The sequence below is a fragment of the Carcharhinus amblyrhynchos genome, chromosome 4 (genome assembly GCF_965287045.1).
Source record: "Carcharhinus amblyrhynchos chromosome 4, sCarAmb.v2.hapA, whole genome shotgun sequence".
Taxonomy (NCBI): Eukaryota; Metazoa; Chordata; class Chondrichthyes; order Carcharhiniformes; family Carcharhinidae; genus Carcharhinus; species Carcharhinus amblyrhynchos.
The window spans coordinates 123,933,683-123,957,427 of NC_137327.1; the positions used below are offsets into that span (position 1 = coordinate 123,933,683).

Genomic DNA, 23,745 nt, shown 5'->3' on the forward strand with positions numbered 1-23,745 from the left:
GAAACAATTAAAATTAAACTTTAATTGGATTGTTGCACAACTGTAAAGTGTAGCAGTGCCCAGGGGAGCTAATCAATAACGCCTTATATTCATAGCATCACAGAATGGTTATTCTACTGAAGGAGGCCATTCGGCCCATTGTGTCTCTGCCAGCTATCTGCATGAACAATTCACCTCTTGCCACTCCTTTGCCATTGACCCGCAGCCCTGTAGATTTTTCCTCTTCAGGTAACGATCAAATTCAAATTTTTGAATATCCCAATTGAACCTGCTTCCACCACACTCTTGGGCTGTACAATCTAGATCCTAAACTCTCACTACATAAAAACCGTCAGCACACACAATGAACCCCTCCCCCTACGAAGCTCCCACTAGGGCGTGCCCTGGCACAGGCTTGCACTGCCAGGTTGGCATGGTGTCATCCTGGCAGTGCCAAAACTGGCAGTGCCAACATGCTCCTGGCAGCATTGCCAGCACACTACTTAGCCATGTCCCTCCCCATAGGGGGACTATTCCCACCCCTGGGGGATTCTCACGACGGTTTCACATCCAGCTGAACTTGCTGCAAACCTCATGTTGGTGTGATGTGACTATATGCCGGGGTTGTCAATATATGGCAAATGTGCTTGTTTATTATTTTAAAATTTCGGCAGTACAAGTTGGATATTATGATCTCGCTGGGGAGATCCGTGACTGCCTGGTTTTGCCACACCTTGAGTTCCCGCCAACATTCTCGCGAAAGACGAAATTAGCCTCTAGATTCCACCAAACATCTTCCATATTATGGCCCTCATCCATCGAACGAAGGCATTTTCTAATCTGAAAAACTGAAAGAAAAGATCAAAACTAAAACCATGGTACAAGGTTTGCCGTGGTGTTGACCAACAGGACACATTTGCCAAAAATTAACCGTCCTTTCCTATTTTACCTTTGGTAACAGACCTGGTGGAATTCTCAGCCCACATGGTTATCTGTGTTCCTGAGGCTGTGCACTGCAGAACTTTTCCCTTGCGATGTAATGTATTGCCCCTTTTCACTTGCACCCTTACTCAAAAGCTTTCAATACTTCAAGGTATTAACTGCCCAACTTTGTCTCCTCCATTTCCAGTTTCCTTTTCTTTATCCTTGTAAAGGTACAATTGCTACTCTTCAACAATCACATGAATATAAATGGAAAAGAAAGGTCAATTGATCAAAGCCATGTACTCTTTACATGGCTCAAAATAGTGCGAGCAGCAAGGAGACCTTGATTGACTTTTCCATTTTTTTTCATGACTTGCTCATCAAGACAGACTCAAGAAGAGAATGATGGATGGATTTCTACAGTGTGACTTTAGACCTGCAAAGATGGAGCAGTGTGAAATCATTGTTGCTGTTACAAAAAGCACCAATGTTTATTTATTAATGTCACAATGTTAACGCTGCAATGAAGTTACTGTGAAAATCCCCTAGTCTGGCACCTGTTCGGGTACACAGAGGGAGAATTTAGCATGGCCAATGCATCTAACCAGCGCATCTTTCGGACTGTGGGAGGAAATTGGAGAGCCTGGACATGGGGAGAATGTGCAGACTTCACACAGAGAGTGACCCAAGCCAGGAATTGAACCCAGCTCCCTGGCGCTGTGAGGCAGCAGCAGTGCTAACCACCATACCCCCCTGACTTGTGATGGATGCAATCATCTTGGATACACGAGTGCCCTGACTGGTGATGTGACTTGAGCTATGGGATGATGGTGAAGGTGATTGGGGAGGCTTTTATTGCCTGATGGGTTAGATTTAGTGATCAAAGCGCCATCATTACCATCCAAACTAAGTGCCGATTGAATAAAGGACAGGGTTAAGCAACCTTGAGCTTCGTTGAGTCGAAGGATGCCCCTTAATATTTGTCTTCCAAAAAACCCCAAATGTGACAGGTTAATTGCACTTAGGTAAACTACTGTCTAAAATCTATCCAGCAGCGTGGCAGTTTCATGAAATAAATAGTGCTTTCTGAATTGCAGTAAGGATTTCAGGCTGTTAAAATGATTTGATAGACTGTGTTTTTAGAGGCATTGAGCCGGCATGCCTCCCGGCTGTGTTGCTTAGCAACATTTTAATTCAAGAAGGATCAAAAAGACAAAATCCCTATGGAGTTGAAAACAGAAATAAGTCTGCAGTTGACAGATGATATGAGTTGTTATATAATATACTGTGAAGATCACTGAGTTCTTTCATGAATGATAAATGGACTGTACACAGATCAATGGGTTCTGCAATAAACTGGAACCGCGGTCCATATCTGAGGGAGAACAGGTTGCGGCGTAGGGAAGGCAGGAGGAGATTTAGTCATTGAGACAATTTGTGTGTGTTTTACCGTTACAAAGTGTGAGGGGAAACAACTGACAACATTTGGCTATCTCTCGACTATTTCCTTTTCTAATACAGATCTACGTTAAGACCCACATCTAATCGCTCGGTTGTGTTCACTTGACTTCAGCTCGATGGAAATGAGCCTTTTCTTTTGAAACGTTGCCACAATCATCTCAGTGAGGATGTTGAAGGAAAATGCTCATCCATCCATGTGTGCATCTTCAAAGCAAAATCATGTCAAAAATGGCACGAGCAAATGCGTGATCTCTTTTGGCTTTCCTGAACCCAAGAGTTTGTCTGTTCACATCAAGCTGTAACTTTGTGGCTTGGGTTTCACGCAGACAGTAAACAGTCTTGCTTCTTAGGATTTTGAATTTCTTTTATCGAAACAGCTTTGAATGCATTTTATTGGGGGATACAGTGGCACAGTGGTTAACGCTGCTGCCTCATAGCACCAGGGATCTGGGTTTGACTCCCGGCTTGGGTCACTGCCTGTGCGGAGTTTGCACATCCTCCCTGTGTCTACATAGGTTTCCTCCAGGTGCCCTGGTTTCCTCCCACAGACTGAAAGACATGCTGGTTAGGTGCGTTGGCTGTGCCAAATTCTTCTTTAATATACCCGAAAAGGTGATGGAGTGTGCCAACTAGGGGATTGCCACAGTAACTTCATTGCAGTGTTAACGTAAGCCTACTTGTGACACTAATAACTGAACTTTAAACTTTATCTGATTCCAGATCCACAACAATGTGGTTGACACTTAAATTCTCTCTGAGGAAGTCACACAGTTCAATGGCAATTACAGATGGGTAACAAATGCTGACCTAGCCAGTGATGCCCATGTCCCATGAATGGATAAAAAATGACTTGCATTGCAAATTGGAAGCACGAGCTAACAACATTGCTTTGAGAGCAATGGCGCAGTTGGGCCCTTGTGAAGCTCAAGTCCAATAGGTTATCTCCCTAATCAATAGACGAAAAGGATGGAGAAAAAAAATGGAAGAATTGACAGAGAAGGAAATTGGGTAAATCAGAGTCAAAAGAGGAACAGAAAAAGCAAGTGAAAGAAAGAGAGTGGATTGGGAGAGAATAGTTACAAATGCAAAAAACGAATGTTGAAATAAAACTTAGGAACAATTTCTAACCTTCCAAGGTTGCATCATATCATAAACCATGCCATTAGCAGATTTCATATGACTTGGATGCTCAGCCCTAATTGGCTGTAGTGAGGTTAATTTGGATTAAGAGAAAATTCAACAATTTTTTGGCACACGATGAATTGGAATGGATAAACTCATGGTGAGGTTACTGTTATTTTGGTTTTGGCGAGACTAATGGCGGAGCTGCCCAAATTATCCAGCAATTTAGCAGAGAATTGGACCTCTGCTCCATGTCCCTTCCTTGCCACAGATTGTTGGAATTTGAATAAACTAGTATTGGTGAGTGCTGTGAATGCAGCCTTACTTGCCCAGCGATCTATGGGCAGTTAAGGTCAACACTGTCATGTCTCTGTTGGAAAATGGCATCCTGAAAGATTCAAGCACTCAGGAGAACTTAACACACAACCTGTGACAAATGCACAGGGTGCAGGGTTACTGATTCATTCGGGGTGAGAACCTGATTGAGATGCATCCCCCTCCCCCCGGCAGATTTTCCGATTGTGGACGTGGTTCATCATTAGCCGCCGGTGAGATCTTCCAGCCCTGCCAAAGTCATTGGGCATTTGCATTGTCCACCGGTTGCATCACTGAGGAGCCTGCCGCATAGTGAGGTTGGGGGGAGGGGTGGTTGGTGTCACCTTCCGCAGGACCAGGTGATGCCAGAGATCTCATTCTGAGACTTGATGTTCACAATGCGGCCAATGCAGAACCATAGAATCCTACAGTGCAGGAGGAGACCATCCAGCTCATTGAGTCTGCGCCGAACATATTCCCACCCAGGCCCTATCCCCGTAACCCCATACATTAACCCTAACTAGTCCTCCTGACACTAAGGGGCAATTTAGCATGGCCAATCCAACTAACCCATTCATCTTTCGGACCCATGCAGACGGGGGGAGAAAGTGTAAACTCCACACAGATGGTCACCCAAGCTGGGAATTGAACCCGGGTCCCTGGCGCTGTGAGGCAGCAGTGCTAACCACTGTGCCACCATGCCGTCCCTGGTTGAGTATCAAGCCATGAATCCTTTGGAGACCAGTCTCAGGGATTAAGGAAAGGAGAAATTCCCAGTCAGCCATAAGACGGAAAGAAAGTTGGAGCCTCCACCAACACCATCCATCCAGATGGGAAAATGCATGTCAAAGTCCATGTTGCCACAGCAACTTGGACTCCCTGTGTGAACTGTGACATTCCACAAAAGTGAGATAAAGCAGCCTCTGTGAGAGAGATCCCCATCCTTTGCAGTTTTAATTTGAATGATTTGTTTTTAGCGGAGGCATGCTCACAGCTGTGTTTAGCAGGTGTAATAATGACAGTGGAAATGTTTATTTGTAGCAATTCATGCACCCCTCCCCTTGCTGCCAAGAACATTAATGAGTTCCTTCCATATCTGAAAGTCTCTTCTTCCCAGGCAGTTGGGAGCCGTGATATGTCCCCCCATCATTATTAATAAAGCATCTGAAAATAACCTACTGTCCTGAGATTAAACTGCAGAAGGATAGCACCAAATATAATTTATGTTGCCACGGCCATTTTTCAATCTGAGTCCCAGAATTTAATAGAAGTTGAAAATAAGAAAGAATCACCGAATCCCTACAGTGCAGGAGGAGGCCATTCAGCCCATCAAGCCCACACAGACAACAATCCCACCCAGGCCGTATTCCTGTAACCCCGTATATTTATCCTGCTAGCCCTCCCTGACTCTAAGGGACAATTTAGCATGGCTAATCAACCTAATTTGCATATCTTTGGACTGTGGGAGAAAACCCGCGCAGACATTGGGAGAACGTGCAGACTCCACACAGACAATCACCCAAGGCTGGAATCGAACTCGGGTCCCTGGCACGGGGAGCAGCAGTGCTAACCAGTGTGCCACCATGCCACTCAATGACATTCGCTTACATTGTGCGTTTTATGACCTAAAGGCTTGACAAAGTGCTTTCCGGCCAGTTAAGTAGTTTTTCAAAGTGTAGCCACTGTTGTAATGTAGAAAACGGGAAGTTGATTGTGCATAGTAAGATCCCACTAGCACCATTAACATGAAAACTGATTGGTCTCTTGTAGTGGTGTTGATTAAGCATAAACACTAGCCGTCATGGCCCTATTTTCTTGGAAGTGGTGACATGGGATTATTTTGTATGCAAAAGACAGCACTTCTGAGATTGCAGCGCTCCCTCAGTGAGCGCTGGAGCGTCTAGAGCCAAGATTTTGAATTCCTCATCCTTCTGACTTAGAGACGAAAATACTACCAGCTGAACCACAATTGAAATCAACATACAAGTGTTGAAATTACAATTCATGCGACCATTCGATTTGATCTGATTTATTATTGTCACATGTATTAACATACAGCGAAAAGTATTTTTTCTTGCATTCTATACAAACAAAGCATACTGTTCATAGAGAATGAAATGAGAGAGTGCAGAATGTAGTGTTACGATCATAGCTAGCGTATAGAGGAAGATCAACTTGATGCAAGGCAGGTCCATTCAAAAGTCCAATAGCAGCAGGGAAGAAACTGTTCTTGAGTTGGCTGGTACGTGATCTCAGACTTTTGTATCTTTCTCAGACTTTTGTATCTTTCTCCCAACGGAAGAAGATGAAAGAGTGTATATCTGGGGTGCGTAGGGTCCTTAATTATGCTGGTTGTTTTGCTGAGGCAGCGGGAAGTTTAGACAGAGTCAAAGGGTGGGGGCTGTTTTGCATGATGGATTGGGCCACATTCATAATCTTTTGTAGTTTCTTGCAGTCTTGGACAGAGCAGGAGCCATTCCAATCTGTGATACAACTAGAAAGAAAGCTTTCTATGCTGCATCTGTAAAAGTTGATGAGAGTCACAGCTGCCATGCCAAATTTCCTTGGTCTTCTAAGAAAGTAGAGGTATTGGTGGGCTTTCTTAACTGTAGTGTTGGCATGGGGGGATCAGGACAGGTTATTGGTGAACTGGACGCCTAAAAACTTAAAGCTCTGGACCCTTTCTACTTCGTCCCTGAAAGAGCTGCTTGCCACTAGTCTCTGCTTGTCTATATTGTTACAGACTTGTCCACATGAAGTGATGAATCAGATTCTTTGAACACTTTGGCATTGTGCTAAAGGCACACAAGTCCTTCTGCTGAGACCAAATGCTAGAATTTATCCGGCCTCAATGGTTTATATAGTTGGCCTGATACTACCTATGCTAGACTCACACTTTGGGAGTCCAAAGGACTGCTGCTGGGGGTATCATTTGATATGGAAATGTTGAACCATGGATTGGTAGAGCACAGAGGTGACTATTCAGCCCTTGAATTTGACTGTTCAGCTCTTTCAAAAGTCAATTTAGTTAGCACCGAGTGTTATTGTCACTAAACTATTAATCCAGAAATTTAGCCAATGTTCTGGGGACCTGGGTTCAAATCCTGCCATGGCAGATGATGGAATTTGAATTCAATTTTAAAAATCTGGAATTAAGATGATCATGAAATGTCAGAAAGACCTTTCTGGTTCACTCAAGTCCTTTAGAGAAAGAAACCTGACATCCTTACCTAGTCTGGTCTACATGTGACTCCAGAGCCACAGCAACTGCCCTCTGAAATGGCCAAGCAAGCCATTCAGTTCAAAGTCAAGTCGGAATGGGCAATCAATGCTGGCCAGCCAGCGACACCCGTGTCCCGTGAATGAATAAAAACAAAGTCCCAGTCTTCTGTCCTTTCCCATATCCCTGCAAAATCCCTTCTGCAAATATTTGCCTAGTTCTCTTTCGAAAAAGACAATTACATCTGTATCCACCACCCGGTCAGTCACTGCACTTCCAATCCCAAACATTCACTGTTTAAAAAAGATTTTCCACTGATTGTTTTTTTGGCAGCAAGTTACCCCAGAACAACTACCAGAACAATTCAAAACTAATCTCATTCTCTTGCTGGCTTTGTGTGCTTCTGCAATTTCATCTCTACCAAATCTTTATCTGACTCAGCCTGTCCTTGCGGCAATGAAAAGCATTCCACAACATGTGTCCCCTTGGAAGTGCATAAATGTGCAGAGTTAACTGGAAACTTGGGCAATTTATGTATGCTTCAGACTGAGCTGCACACTGTGCTGTATCCAGGACTGTGATGTACTCAGTAACTCTGCTGATTGTAGAAATAGAAACACTTTGGATGTGATTGCATTAGAGGAGACACAGAAGTTCACCAGGATGTTGGCTGGGATGGAGCATTTGAGCTATAAGGAAAGACTGGAGAGGCTTGTTTTCTCTCGAGCAGAGCTGAGGGGGGACATGACTGAAGTGTATAAGATTATGAGGGATATGGGCGGCCTGGTGGCATAGTGGTTAGCACTGCTGTTTCACAGTGCCAGGGACCCTGTTTCGTATTCCTGACTTAGGACATTGTTTGTATGGAGTTTGCACATTCTCCCCATGTCTGCATGAGTTTACTCTGGATGCTCCGGTTTCTTCCCACACTCCAAAGAAGTGTGGGTTAGGTGGATTGGCCATAATAAATTGTCCCTTAGTGTCAGGGGGACTAGCTAGGATAAATGCATGTGGTTATAGAGATAGGACTGGGTGAGAGTGTGGTCGATGCAGACTCAATGGGCTGAATGGCCTTGTTCTGCACTGTAGTATTCTATGATTCGATTCATACAAAGCAACTGTTCCCCTTGGTTGAGGGGTCAACCACAAGGGAGCACAGATTTAGGGTGAGAGGCAGGAAATTCAGAGAGGATCTGAGAAAAAACCTTTTCACACAGAGGGTGGTAGGATTATGGAATGCATTGCCCAGGAAGGTAGTCAAGACCGGAAATATTTGGATGAGCACTTGAAATATTATAATATTCAACAATATGGGACACATGCTTGAAAATAGGATTAGTGCGCCTTTAGTGGTAGATATTTTCAGTATGGATTCAATGGGCCGAATGGCTTTTTTGGTACTGTATGACTCTATGGGCAAAAGTTTCCTGTGTCACCTACCATGGGAATCATGGCAGGTGGGACACGAACCAAGTAAAAGTCATTGACATTGGGTGGGATTTTCCAGCATTGGGGTGAGCACAGCCGGGAAATCCCACCAGGATTGAGCTTTGACTTTGGGCCTTGAAATCCGTTGATGTTGTGGCCATGTACTAGCAGGCAAAATGGATGTCAGGTGTGTTCAGCATGCATGTCACACACATCCAAATCTTTGCCTACCATATCGGGAGAGTCTAAAGCATAAGCAGCCAGGCTCTGGGCCTGAGATAGGCATTTGCCCCTTTTGTATAAAGAAGAGGCTGAATAGTTTCTTGAATTCGGACTCACTTGAATACAACCCAGGTGGCTGCGGCAAGCAGGATGAATACAGCCTAACTGGCAATCCTTGTTCTAATGAATGGCAGAACAGGCTCAAGGGGCTCAAGAGGCTCAAGGGTGAAATATCCTCACCCACAATTCTAGCTTCCCTCATTATAGCAGTAGAGAGTGCCGGGGTGCTCTCGAGCAGATTCTAATGAAGGCATGAAGAGTGTAAACCAATGCATCTTTGATTAAAAGGCTCCTCGCCGCTCTTCCAATATTCCCACTAACAAGAGCACCATAAGCACCACATTAAACAATGCCTCCACTTAAATGGCATGGCACAGAGCATACAGAGTCCGAGGCGATTAATGGAACTATAATTGGGTAATTTCTGTTCTTCAGAAGAAGACGTTTTAATTCCTCTTGGCTATTCTTGTCCCACTTGTGAAATGACTGTCATGGTGCGAGAGATAATAGGGGAGCATCTTCAAGTGGTCAACTTTATCACTGGCTAATTACTGCACAACGTTTAACTATTGCTGTCATGAACTGTGCAGTAAACGTTAAGGAACAAGCTGGGTTCTTCATGAATTGAGCTTTCTGGAAGCTTCCCACAAATAAACCCCACCTGGCCATTCTATAACAATACAAGAATGATTATTGTTTCCATAAATTCTAACAAATGTCCCCACCGTAAGCAGCATACTTCTGCTGCTTTTGTATTGGTTTTGTTTGAATTTTCACCATTAGTTGTATTAGCATCTATGTTGGGGTGATGGTGCTGTCGTGTCACTGGGCTGATAACTGAAAGATCCAGGCCTCCACTCTTCACCGTCTGGGGATGTGAGTTCGAATGCCACCACAGCAGCTGGTGGAATTTAAATTCAATGAATAAAATGACGGAATTGTCTCAATAATAATGGCCAAGCTATCATTGCTTATCAGAAAAAAATATCTGCCCTGTAGGAAAGGAAATCTAAGCTGAAGTTTTACTGCCACACCTGCCCAAGGTTTGTAAGATCTTGTCCAAAGTCAATGGAGAATGCCGCTCTGCAAGTCTCACACACCCTCTTATTCTAGGGTGGGCGTGTTAGTAAAATTCTGGCACTAGTGTCCATGCCTGGTCTGGCCTACATGTAACCCTAGACTCACAGCAGTGTGAATGACTCTTAACAGCCCTCCGAAATGGTCTAGTAAGCCACTTGGTTCAAGGCAAATTAGTGACGGGTAAGAAGTGCTACAAATCCCATGGCGTTTTTAAAAAATTGCTTGAAATTTGAAACAAAGTAAAATGCAAAATGAAAGGGGAAGAATTATATTTCTTTAGTGCCTTCCACGACCCCAGGAGATCCTAAAATGCTTTACAGCATTGAGGTGTTTTTTTTTGAAGTGTAATCACTCATGTAATGCGGGAAATGCAGCAGTCAGTTTACACACAGCAAGGTAGATTCAGAAAGAATGTTCCCGATGATGGGGGGGCCCAGAACATGGGGGTCACTGTTTAAGGATAAGGGGGTAAACATTTTAGGACTGTGGTGAGAAGAAATTTCTTCACCCAGAGGAATGTGTGGAATTCACTACCACAGAAAGCATTTGAAACCAACACATTGTATGATTTCAAGAAGAAATTAGATATAGCTTTTGGGGCTGAAGGGATATGGGGGAAAGGGGGGATTGGGATATTGAATTTGATGATCAGCCATGATCAAAATGAATGGAAGGGCTGACTCGAAGGGCTGAATGGCCCACTCCTGCTTCTGGTTTCTATGTTTCTCTCCCACACAAAGCAGTCTGATAGTTACTGGGCTGTCTGCATTTGTGATATTATTCTGAGGGATGGATATCGGCCAAGACACCGGGGATGACTCCCTGCTCTTCTTCACAGTAATGCTATGGGATCTTTTGGGTGGAATTTTCCCATCCTGTCCACCATGGGAATCATAGCAGGTGGGCGGAGTGGTCTGTGACAGATCATGCCAAGGTCCTCTGACCTCGGGCTGGATATTACGGTTTCAGAGTGCATGCGGCCAGAGAATCTCACCCATTATGTCCCCTGAAGAAGAAAGACTGGGTCCTTTGTTTCACATCAAAAGCCAACCCTTCCCTCAGTGACATACTGGTGTATCGGCCTAGGTTTTGGTGATCAGGTTTTGGAGTGGATCTGGAACCCACAACCTCACAATACAGGGTCAAGAGTGCTGCCGTCTGAACTACAGCGGACACTAAAGCAATGCTTGGTTGGCCCCTGTCAACCAAATCCAGCAATTACAATGGGAAATGTGTCCAGTTGGTTTAACAGCAATCTTTAAAAGAGATTAAATGTTACTCTGTGCATTGGAGGACATGCATCCATTGCTAAGTGCTGAAACATTAAATTATAAAAGCCTGCTCAAAAGCTGCATATTTGCATTGTTTCTGCCCAACTAATTTTTTTCCTTTATTTGTATTCGCAGGTAGAGAAAACCAAGATTCGACCCATTGCTGTAAAGTAAGTTTTTTTTAAAATGTGGCTGTATTTCCTATTTGTGATCAATAAACACACACTGAAGTGTTTATTATGTTCAGTTGGGGGGGATTATTTATGTTCTTTGCGCTATTCAGGTAAGTGATTACACAAGCATGACATTGCAATCCACCCATTACTACCTGGAGGGCAAATGTTTTATGCTAGTCATAAATTATCCAATTCGATTCCAATACAACTTGTGCTTTGTTTCCAGTAACACTGTCTCAGCAAATTTACTCAGCGACTGCAGCTAATCTGAAACCGATTATGTTGTTTTCTTTAAATGAGCTGTAACGAGATTAAAAATAATCATCTTCCAGGTTCCCCCTTGTAAGTAAACAGGCAAGTGGAGGCTGTGTCAGTGACTCAGTGTTAATGTGACAAGACTTTAAATAGTCGTGTTGGAAATTCAAACTGGTGACAATGCAACGCTCGCCCACACTGCTCTGAGACACGGCATTCATGGAGAGAACGGACTTTGCGCTGTGCAAAGGATGAGATTAAAATGACCACAGGGGTGTGGACACCTCTGTTTTAATAATAATGATGATAATGTGCGCTTGAGCAGATAATCAATGCTAAGCTAACTGCCCTAACGCTGATGTAAGACTTCACACTGTGTGCATGAATTGAACACTTCTCCCCACCCAAATATGTTTTAAACAGACCCAAGGTGACACTTGGTATTAATGACCCAGTGGGGAGGGCTTCATGAGAATTTGATATCTTAGATATGAATATGGGATCTCATGTGCTTTTGCTGGAGATTAGTTAGTAGTTACCGCAGTTGGAATCTTAAACTGACCCATCCTTTTTAATGTGTCTGGATACTTCCTGAGGGAAGCAGTGGAAATGGCTCCCGAGGTCAATTAAAGGCCGGTTATTATTATTGCTGGAAGTCTCTTCGGATTGACAGTATGTTGGCACCTTCCCAGTTTATCTCAAGGTCGGAAAAAACAACCAGAAATGACCGGGGTTCCCTCCTCTGCATGTCTGCTTCTTTTTAATGTTTTTCCTTTCAGTTTTGATTGATTGACACTTTATTCTATCTGGAGTGTGAAGCTCTAAGTGCAAAAGACAAGCTCAGTAGTTTGCAGTTCTGACTGAAGCTTGCACATCACAAGATCCCTGCACCAAATTCATATAATTATATTTACACTTTGAAGAAAGTCCTCCAGTGTAATTTTCTCAAAGTCATTTTGATGGGCAGTACAGTGGCACAGTGGTTAGCAATGATGCCTTACGGCGCCAGGGACCCGGGCTCGATTCCCGGTTTCTGTCACTGTCTGTGTGGAGTTTGCACGTTCTCCCTGTGTCTGCGTGGGTTTCCTCTAGTTTCTTCCCACAGTACAAAGATGTGTGGGTTAGGTGGGCTGGCCATGATAAATTGTCAGTTAGAGTGGGGGGATTATCAGGGTAAATACATGGGGTTACAAGGATAGGATCTGGGTGGGATCATTGTTAGTGCAGGCTCAATGGGCTGAATGAACAAACAAAGAACAAAATCAGCCTGGGAAACAGGCCCTTCGGCCCAATGAGCCCACGCTGCCATCTCAACACCACCTCTCCATGACCCCTCTCTAATGTTTTATGGCCATCCAGATTGAGGGAAAACTGATTTAGGGACAATTTATTCCTGCCAATCAGCCTAACAGCACATCTTTGGGGTGTGGGAGGGAACCGAAGCACCCGGAGAAAACCCATGCAAGCACAGGGAGAATGCGCAAACTCCCACAGACACCGGCCCAAATCCATGTGTCTGCACAGCAATCAGCGATAGTTACTGAGCTGTCGTCTTGCCCAGTATCTTGACCAGTTCAGGCACACACCTCCTTCTGCACCATAGGGATTCCATGGGACTCTATGACGTTGCGCACTGCTGTAAATTGAGTGATACCAGACACACAGTCGGTTTCATACCACTCCCCATTTTCATTATCACTGACTTCAATATATTTGCCCATGCATGCATACAACATGAAGATGATCATACCCCACAAAGTCAGTAATATCCTATCCCACCTTCTCTCCACATCTCACTTTGGTAACCAGGGCTTTAAATTGTTCAAACCTTGGCTGACAATTGATGGAATGTGCTGGAACCTCACAGATTTTATCATTAAAATTTTAGGTCTTGTTATTGCCAATAAGCACTTGGATGAAAGCAAGTGAGATGTCAAATGTTTAGTAAATTCTAAACAAAGAGTCGGGTTGAATAGGTGTCGGATGAGTTGTATCCGCAGATCAGTCCAGGGCCACTTTTGTCCTTGATACAAGCAGATCATTTGATTGTGGATTGGGAACACAATCTTGACATTTTGTTGAAATGCAAAATTAGGAGGATTTGGTGGACAACAAGGAAAGCTATAGAGAGAGTAGGAAGGCTGGAGAGAAAGTAGGAAGGCTGTAGAGCGAGTAGGAAAACTGTAGAGAGTAGGAAGGCTGGAGAGAAAGTAGGAAGGCTGTAGAGCGAGTAGGAAAACTGTAGAGAGTAGGAAGGCTGGGGAGGGAGTAGGAAGACTATAGAGAGTAGGAAGGCCGTAGAGAGAATAGGAAGGCTGTAGAGAGAGTAGGAAGGCTGTAGAGAGAGTAAGATTACTGTAGAGAGAGTGGGAATACTGTAGAGAGAGTAGGAAGGCTATAGAGACAATAGGAAAACTTAGACAACTTACTGGAATGGGCAAGCTAGTAGCAGATACAATTTAATGTGGAGGGGCATGAAGGAAATCAGTGGAAGAAATGGGAGCATGCTGTTGTGGGCACTGAAGAGGGTGGATGAATAGAGAGGCCAAGGGAATTAAGCATATAATTCCCTTAAAGTGAAAATGTAGGAAGATAAAGCCATTGAAAGTGTCAATGGAATTTTGGGTTTCTTCAATAGAATACAAGAAAAAAAGATGTATTGATAAACCTGTACAATATACTAGTTAGGCCGTAGATGGGATACAAATGGGAGTTTTCATGTGCCATATCAAAGCAAGCACATTGAAGCCACCTAGCCTGCGCAACATAGGCTCGTGTTAGGATTGGAAGCTATCTTTATGAGGAGCGACTTGAGATTCTAGGACTGTTTGTACTGATAGAAAGCCAAAAGCTGATTTACTAAATCTTTTTTAACTTTATGAAACATTTGCTGGATGTACTGAGGAAAGACTATTTCCTCTGATTGGGGAGTCGGTGAGGGAGGAGAGTGAAGAGATAGGTTCAGAGTTTGTAGTGCAATGCTGTGGCATGGTGAGTAATTAGTACAACATTTAAGGGAAAATTGGGACAAGCATTTGAAAGTACAGAATGGGTTCAGTCAAGGGCAAGCGTGGAAATGATTGGCTGAATGGCCTGATTTGGCACTGTAAACTTCATTACTCTACAATATAGGATTACTAGAGAGAATTCCATTCATATGGGGATTAGGCAAAGCAGTGTGTGATCAGCAGGGTTAAAAGAATGAACTGTTATCATGAAATGGAACCTCCTTTAATGAGGTTATAATTCAAATGTTGCTGATTTATTAAATGCATAAATAGTTAATAAAGTTTCTCAGTGTAGTTTGGCTGATTCCCAAGGTCCAGGCGCTACTGCTGGATCAATTAAACTTTAATCCAGAGCTCAATTTTGAAAAGATAATGACATGTGTCAGGTTGCCAGGTTACAGATCACATGCATTCTGCACTTGGATGTCATTAATCCCACAGACTCTCAGTTACTTGAGACCTAGCTGTTGCTGATTGACATAATGACAAGCCAATGAGATAATTCTGGTTTACAACATGAGAGAGAATAACAAAACAATTCTCTTCTATTGCCCAATAGGAGATTTTAATGAGATCGGGTTGGTCTTATACGTGCTGTAGGTTCTGGGTTCACACATGATTGACTGCCTAGAGAGTTCCTGAGCTTAAAAAGAAAGGAATGAAATGCCTTAAATTTTTATCAGTGTTATTCACAATGTCAGGACTTCCTAAAGCTCATTACAGCCAACTAAACTCTTTAAGGTGTGAACATGGTTTTAATTTTGGCATCTAACTTGCAAACAGCAAGGTTTCACAATCAACAATTAAATAAATTATCATATATTATGATTTAGGTATCATTTGAGAGATAAGCATTTGCCACAAAGCTCTTTACTCTTATTGTAACTAGTAGTGTTCCGCAGGGATCAGTGCTGGGACCTCTGCTGTTTGTAATATATATAAATGATATGGAAGTAAATGTAATTGGTCTGTTTAGCACGTTTGCGAATGACACTAAGATTGGCGGAGTTGTGTATAGTGATGAAGATTGTCAGAGAATATAACAGGAAAGGCTGGAAAATTGAGCAGAGAAATGGCAGATGGAATTTAATGCATTTTGGTAGATCCAATTTAGGTGGGAGCTATGAAATAAATGGAAAAATGTCAGGAGCATAGACACACTGTGAGATCTGGGCATGCAGATCCTTAAAAGTAGTGGAAAAAGGTGGTGAAGAAAGCATATGGCGTGCTTGCCTTCATCGGATGGGGCATCGAGTATAAAAGTTGGCAAGTTATCTTACAGTTATGTAAAACGTTGGTCACATTTGCAAAACTGTTTCCAAATCTGGTCACCACACTACCAGAAGGATGTGGAGGCTTTGGAGAGAGCACAGAAAAGGTTTAGCAGGATGTTGCCTAGTAAGGAGTGTATGGGATATGAGGAGAGATTGAATGATCTGGGATTGTTCTCCCTGGAAAAATGAATGCTGAGAAGCGACCTGATAGAAGGTTATAAAATTATGAGGGATACAGATAAGGTGAACAGTTGGAAGCTTTTTCCTAGGGCAGAAAGACAATCACAAGGGGGCACGAGTTCAAGGTAAGGGGGGAAAGGTACAGTGGAGATGTGCGAGGGATGGTTTTTGCATAGAGGATGGTGGGGGTTGAGGCACATTGGGGGTTAAGTGAGGTGCTTGAGGCAGTTACAAATATTAGCGACATTTAAGACTTATCTGGATAAGCACATAGGTGGTAGGAAAACATGATTGGTGCAGGCTTGGTGGACGAAGAGTTTGTTCCTGTGCTGTACCGCTCTTTGCTCTTTTGTTCATCAAATAGAAATGTTAAGATTTTTCACATATACATGAAAGAACAGACAAAGCCTCAGTTTAATGTCTCATCCAAAAGACAACAGGTGGGATTTCATGGCCTCATTCATCCAGAAATCATAAAATCCTACCTGCTCCGATTCTCATGGTAGATTGGGGGGGGGTAAAGTTTAGCCGACACTCCTGACAGTGCGGCACTCCCCCACCGTTGCCACACAATGTTGGGTTAAGTTTGTACTCAAGTCTCTGAATTTGTTTCCGGCCATGACCTTCTGACTCAGAGAGACTGCCTATCTCTGTAACCTCCTCCAGCCCTACAAGCCTACGAGATTTCCTCGAGATCACTCCTCTAATCCCTTAGTTGTTTCTCTTAACCTATGTGTGCTGTTAGCGACTTGGACCATCAGCTGAGGAATTCCCCCTCTAAGTCTCTGCACTAATGGTACATCAGGTGTGTATGACATTTTACTCCATGAGAGGTGCTATTACAGAAAGTTATGGTAAAAGTTGTTGCAACCCACTGAATTTTGGCTGGAAAATCTTCCCCTTCAGATTTGTGTTTGGGGATAGCACAATGGGGAAGGCAGGAATTTTCTTTCTACTGGGGGGAGGAAAAGAGAGGACTCAAGAAAAGTCCCACAGAAACACAACTGTTGGACAATGTCAGACACAGCCATGCAGAAAGGAATAAAGTAAATTTCAATGAACACATTACTGTCAGACCAAAGCCATGTTCTAGAGATGCAATAATGGGCTTGAAGTCAGTTTAGCTTAGTTGGCTAGATGGCTGCTTAGTGATGCGGAGCAATGCCAGCAGTGCAGGTTCAGTTCCTGTACCAGCTGAGGTTCTTCATGAAGGTCTTGCCTTTTCAATTTTGCCTGAGGTGTGGTGATCCTTCCAATCCCCCATACCTGGTAGGAATTAAGTGAAGAGAGGATGTCAGCTAGGATGAGATCTGAGACCAAGATCTTGGTTGTGAGGTGGTTTATGGCGGCTGGAGGAAGAGTGCATATTGAATAATGTGTTAAATTGAGATCAAAACACTGAGGATAATAATCAAAGAAGGAAAAGTCAAATTCCTTATTAGGGGCATTAAAGATGAACAATTTGAATTTCACGCTGTCAAATACCTTGTGCACTTCAAGTAATACAAACACTTGAGTCTGTTACTGTATAAATATGATTAAATATTACATTAATGGTTGCTTTTCCAAAGTGTGTGGCTGAATCTTGCAATCTTTGACTGGAGGATGATATTGTTTCAGGGATTATCTCTGTCATATCCCTTATCATAATATGCTTGCTGTGAAACCACAGGCATTATACTGATGTATCTAACACGTCAGAAGCAAATTAAGTCAGCGCTCATTCGCAAGAGCAAATAGCCCAACAGACCGATAGAATTTTGTTGTGTTAATTTGCCATTGACAGATATCTTCCCTGTACACTGATGTTAGAAATAACAGCAAGTAGGAATGTGGCTTCTAATCATTGAACCTGTTTATAATCCAGTCTCTCTTCTCTACATTTTGAGGCACAATGTATTAATTTTGAAATGGGACATCAGGTTATGGAATAGCCAAACACTTTCTAAATAAGTTTTATTTAAAACTGTTTTACATTCAATGCTCCCACTAACACCACAGGCAGCATGGTGGCACAGTGGTTAGCACTGCTGTCTCACCAGCGCCAGGGACTTAGGTTCAATTCTGGCCTTGTGTCATTGTCTGTATGGAGTTTGTACTTTTGCCCCATGTCTGCGTGGTTTTCCTCCAGGTGCTCCAGCTTCCTCCCACGGGTTATGTTGATTGGCCATGCTAAATTGACCCTAGTGTTAGGGGGATTAGCAGGGTAAATGTGAGGAGTTATGGGATTAGAGCCTGGATGGGATTGTGATCGGTACAGACTCGATGGGCCGAACGGCCTCCACCAGTACTGTAGGAATTCTATGAAAGGAAGTCCATACAAAAAGATTAACTTGAAGTTACGTCACTCAGTGCTGATCTCAAAGGAAGTTGCACGCAAAGATCTAGTGATTTCTTTGGCACGGGTATCCCCTTTCCTGACGCCAACTTGAATTTGGCATCATCAAGAGGATCTCCAGGGCATAGCGACAGTAATATTGTCAAACAGGCTAGGCAGCCAATTGCATTCAAACAAAAAAAATGTGGAGTTGAAAGCTAATCTCAGTAATGGTGACCGCAAACCTGCCATCTGTTCAGGAGTTGAATATCTCAGTTGGCTGATGGCAACAGCATGGGTACAATTCCTGTACAGGCTGAGGTCATTCATGAAGGCTCTTCTTCTCAACCTTACTCCTCGCCAGAGGTGTGGTGAACTTCAGATTAAATCACCACCAGTCAAAGGGGAGAGCAGCCTATGGCCATCTGGGACTATAGCAACTTTTCCTTTATCACTCATTGTTGTAAAAATCCATCGGCTTCACTCATGTCCTTCAGGGAAGGAAATCTGCCGTCCTTACCTGGTCTGGCCTACAAGTGACTCCAGGCACAATTTAGTTGACACTTAATTGCTCTCTGAAATCATAGAACCATACAATCCGGCAGTGCAGAAGGAGGCCATTCAGCCCATTGAGCCTGCACCAACAACAATCCAACCCAGTCCCTATCCCTGTAACCCCATTTATTTACCTTACTAATCTTCTTGACTCGAAGGAGCAATTTAGCATGGCCAATCCACCTAACCTGCACATTTTTGGATGACCTAACAATTACCAACAATTCAAGGGCAGTTAGGAATGGGCAACAAACGTTGGCCTTGCCAGTGATATCTCATGATAGATTTTTTTAAAAATTCTTATGGGTAGCAAACCAGGAAGTAATGTGACAGATTACCCCTCACTCTTCGCTGAAATTGTACAAAGAACAAAATAAATTCTTGGGTCACACACATGTGGTGCAGGTAGGAGCTAAAATATCACAAGCATTTTGTTAAAATGTTAATATTTTAAAAATATGTGTTTTTAAAATCATAATGGAGAAACTAGACATTCCATTAAAGATAAAATTAGTTATTCAGGGCCAGAGAAGCTATTCAGCAGTAATTTGTGAATTTGGTACCCAGTAAAAAACTTAGCCACACCCTCATTCATCAAAGTGTAAAATTTTCAAGGTTTTTTTTCTAAGAACATCAAAGGACAGGTTCTTTTTGTCAGCTAGGTAATTTCTTCTTAATTGCAGACAGGGACATTCTTAATAGGGCACACCCACACTTGAGTAAAATCCCACCCTCTAGGAAATCGTCCATTCTACTTTTGCTAGTCTGCTGCATTCAAACTATGTGAAGAGTGAAATCATCCATGATTATTTTGATATCTTTCCTCCAAGCCTTTTATTATTTGTTCCTGTATAACCAGTCCTACGGTATGCCAATTTGGCGTAGCCTACAAACCACTTCCAGAAGTGGCTTCTTTTTTTTTGCTATCTCATATCTCAACTTAAACTGATTCTACGTGTTAATCTTCTGAACTAAAGTTATCTTGCACTACTGCACTAATGTCATCCTCAAGTAACAGAGCTATCCCACCACCTTCCTCTCCTTTTGAAATGTTAAATACCATTTAATATTTAGGCACCAGCTCTGGTCACCTTACCACCATATCTTTGAAATGACTATTGTCACCCTTAATTAACAGACCTACCCCACCACCTTCCTATCCTTTGAATTATTAAATACCATTTAACATTTAGGTACCAACCCTGGTCATCTTGCAACCACAAATTTGAAATGATTATCGCGTCATACATATTTATTTCTATTTCTGCTAGGAATCAGTCTAGTTAGTTATAAATGCTGCACACATTTCTCCCACACCAATCTTCACACCATGCTTTTAACTCTCCAATTTTAATTACTCTGCATCAATTTGCTTGTGGCACAGGTGGTAATCCCTGTCAAAGAGAATCTTATAGAAAGAAAGGGAAACGGAGAGATTTAGGAAGGGAATTATAAACCTGAACCCTCAATTGTACTATAGTGGTAGTGTCACTGGACTCATAATCCAGAAGCCCAGGGTAAACTTCTGGGGACCTGGGTTCAAATTCCACATGGCAGATGGTGAAATTTATATTTGATAAAAATCTTGACTTATAAGTCTAATGATGACCACAAAACCATTGTCGATTGTCTTCAAAACCCATCTGGTTCATTAATGTCCTTTAGAGAAGGAGATCTGTGGTCCTTACCTAGTCTGGCCACATCCCATGAATGAATATAAAGAAAAGATGATTTGCAGGGAATGGCAAGATCTTGGCTGGTGTGCTGGTGGAGGTTACTGAGGTAGGGCGCAGTGAAGCTATGTAAGGATCGAGGCACAAATATGGAAGTATTAAATTGGTTGTGTTATGGGGAACAGGGAGCTATAGCGGGTCAGCAAGAGTGGTGAGTGAGGAAACCTTGACACAGATTCAGATGTAGGGAGCAGAAATTTGAATGAGATAGATTGCATGCACTCTGGAAGTTGGGAAGACAGCCAGGGAGTTTTAGAGCAGCCAAGTCTTCTGCACGTTCTCTGAACTAACTGCAGAAAATGTGCTGTTCTTTGTACATGATCCATCATATCATCTGGTGCTGTCTTCAGTTTGTGTTCTGATATCTGAGTGCTGTATGAATATTGAAGGTTAATCTGAAAGGAATCATGGAGAAATATCATTAGCAGTAAACGCTGCAGTGAAAACACTTGACAGAATTGCCGCTGGAGATGAATAAAAACTAGTGCTTCAGATTTTTTTGTACTAACCATATGTGTAATAACACACACATATTAATGAAGAAAAATTATTATTAGGCCACATGTGATATTAAATTTTTATAAATGCAATTTGGCCAACAGCCACATGTGCTAATAGAAATTCATTGAAAACTACTGCACTTTTGACATTTGCCAAAACTGAGTAAATAGTCACTCTTGTTGCTGAGAAATGAGGTCTCAGTTTTCACACAGTTGGGTAGCAACAGGAAGGAGTGACTTGCATATATTGTAGTGTCTTGCACAGCCTCAAGACTTTCAAAAGTGTTTCACAGCCTACAAACTATTATTGAAGTGCAGCCACTGCTATAGTGTAGAACTGTGCGGCAGCCAATTCGAGTACAGCAAGATCCCACAAACAGCAATGAAAAAAAGCACCTGTTTTAGGCATTGGCTGAAGGGACGGCACAGTGGTTAGCACTGCTGTCTCGCAGCACCAGGAATCCGGGTTCGAATCCTGGCTTGGGTGACTGTGTGGAGTTTGTACGTTCTCCCAGTGTCTGCATGAGTTTCCTCTGGGTGCTCCGATTTCCTCCCACGATCCAAAAGACGTGCTGGTTATATGTATTGGCCATGCTAAATTCTCCCTCTGTGCACCCGAACAGGCACCGGAGTGTGGCGACTCGGAGATTTTCAGTGACTTCATTGCAGTGTTAACATAAACCTGTTGTTGTTTGTCCATCGTCGATGATGAGGACCTTGACACCATTAGTCATTTTGAGGCTGGATGTGATGTGTCCGAAGATGACTGATCAGGCCAATTTGGGCACGGAATGTCCTGGCACATAATCGACAGACTTGTGTAGGCACTGTAGTTGTTGCGCTGGTCACTCTGTACTTGCGCAACTCGCGCTTAAGTTGTGCTTCAGCAATACACCTTGCTTCGTGAGCTTGACAGACCTTGTGGATGAGGCAGTGCCAGGTAGGTCAGTGTTGTGCCAGCGTTTCCCAGGTAGTCATTTCTATGTCATATGACTTCAGGGGGGCCTTGAGTGTGTCTTTGTAACATTTCTTCTGCCCTCCATGCGAGCGTCTTCCAGCAGAGAGTTCCCCAAAAAGGAACTGCTCGGATATGCGCCTGTCTGGCATATGGATGACATGACCTGCCCACCAGGTCTGTGCTCTCATCAGCAGTGTGTGGACTGATGGTAGACTTGCTCTAGAGAGAACTTCAATGTCTGGTACTGATACGTAATATTCTGCGAAGACAAGACATGTGGAAATGTATAAATCTACTTGTGAATCTAATAAATGAATTTCAAACTGATACAGCACTGTGAGTCAGATGAAGCCAGCCAATGGAACAGAAGATAAGTCCAATGGCAGAGGCATCAAACGATTGCACCAGTGCATCTCCGAATGAGCATTGCAAAAACATGGATGTGGCTGCTTGCCTGTACAAAGTTCCAGTCCTCTAATTGGTTCCCTCCTCCTTCTGTAATCTTCCCCAGCCCACTGTACAGGCCTGTTGCTCTCCACTCCTCTGATCCACCCTCCTTGGCGACCCCCCCTCCTCCCTTCTTCAGTGGTTGTAGAAAAGGACAGCTCATGGAGAACGTCCCCCACCTGTTCCTCATTGTATCAGGATGCAGACAACTAAAACCGTCTTGCAGACATTGATCAGAGCCCCAGAAGAAATGGAAAAGAAACACAGAGGATGGAATGAATTGCCTGAAAGAATGATCGAGGGACTGGACTGACTTAAGAGTCTGCAACAGCAACGGGCAAGTTAGGCAAGTGGGTGGGCAAGTTAGGCAAGATTGAAATCAGGCTTCATTAACCATCAATAAGATTAAATACATTTAATACACATTGGATATTTCATCACAAGTTACAGAAAATGGTTAATTGTTTACACATTAATAGAACGGTCATCAGCTTTGAATGGTAAAAACAAGAGAAATATTGGACACAGAGGGAGTACATGGCTCTCACCATCAATGTTGTGGGCAATCAACACATGTCTCTCTTCACTTGCTCTTGTGTTACATGCGAATCACTTCATAACAGTGGGAAGAAAATTACGTGGATGGGAATCAGCGGAATGTGGCAACTCCTCACTTGGGCAACGGTCAACAATATGTCTCGTTGGGGCCACATTTGGAAGCCAGGTGGGTTGCCCCCCCCCCCCCCCCCCGGGATGCAGGCTCCCCACCAATGGTGTACACGATGTTGCAGTGGGAAGATGGTGGGGTCATTATTCTGGAAGTGTGGGATCAAACAGACGGAAGGGCCTTTATTACCCAAGCTCAGAAAGGCAGTAGAAGATTTCCACTGAGGGAAGGCAAACTTTCAGCTTCAGCACAAGGCAAGCTACTGATCAATGGACTTGGCAATTTATTGGGACACTCAACCTGGTCACTGATTCATTCCATCTGCTTTCTCATGGAAAGACCGATGGTTTGCAGGATCAGTATCAACTGGATCTGCTGCTTTACCGGCTGTGATTGTCAAATTGTGGAGCCCACCATTCATCATGTGAACCTACAGGCATGAGGACTTTGAACAGAAACAATAGGCAAGAGTTGACTTGCATGAAGTTAAGCAAGTGACCCTTCTGTGAGCAGGAGCAATTAGACCTTCACAATTGGGTGAAGTATGGTTGTTATGATTGCTGGAGGAATTGACATCATTCCTCTGATTGCCA

The 23,745-nt window shown here is 43.2% G+C and overlaps 1 protein-coding gene across 2 annotated transcripts in view; it reads left to right on the top strand.

Moving 5' to 3' along the window:
* aff2 (AF4/FMR2 family, member 2) overlaps positions 1-23,745 on the top strand; it is a 473,840-nt gene that overhangs the window by 343,625 nt on the left and 106,470 nt on the right. For both annotated transcript variants that reach the window (XM_080187812.1, XM_080187813.1), the window contains exon 9: positions 11,218-11,252. In XM_080187812.1, coding sequence (XP_080043938.1) covers positions 11,218-11,252 — 35 coding nt within the window. The remainder of the gene's footprint in view (positions 1-11,217; positions 11,253-23,745) is intronic.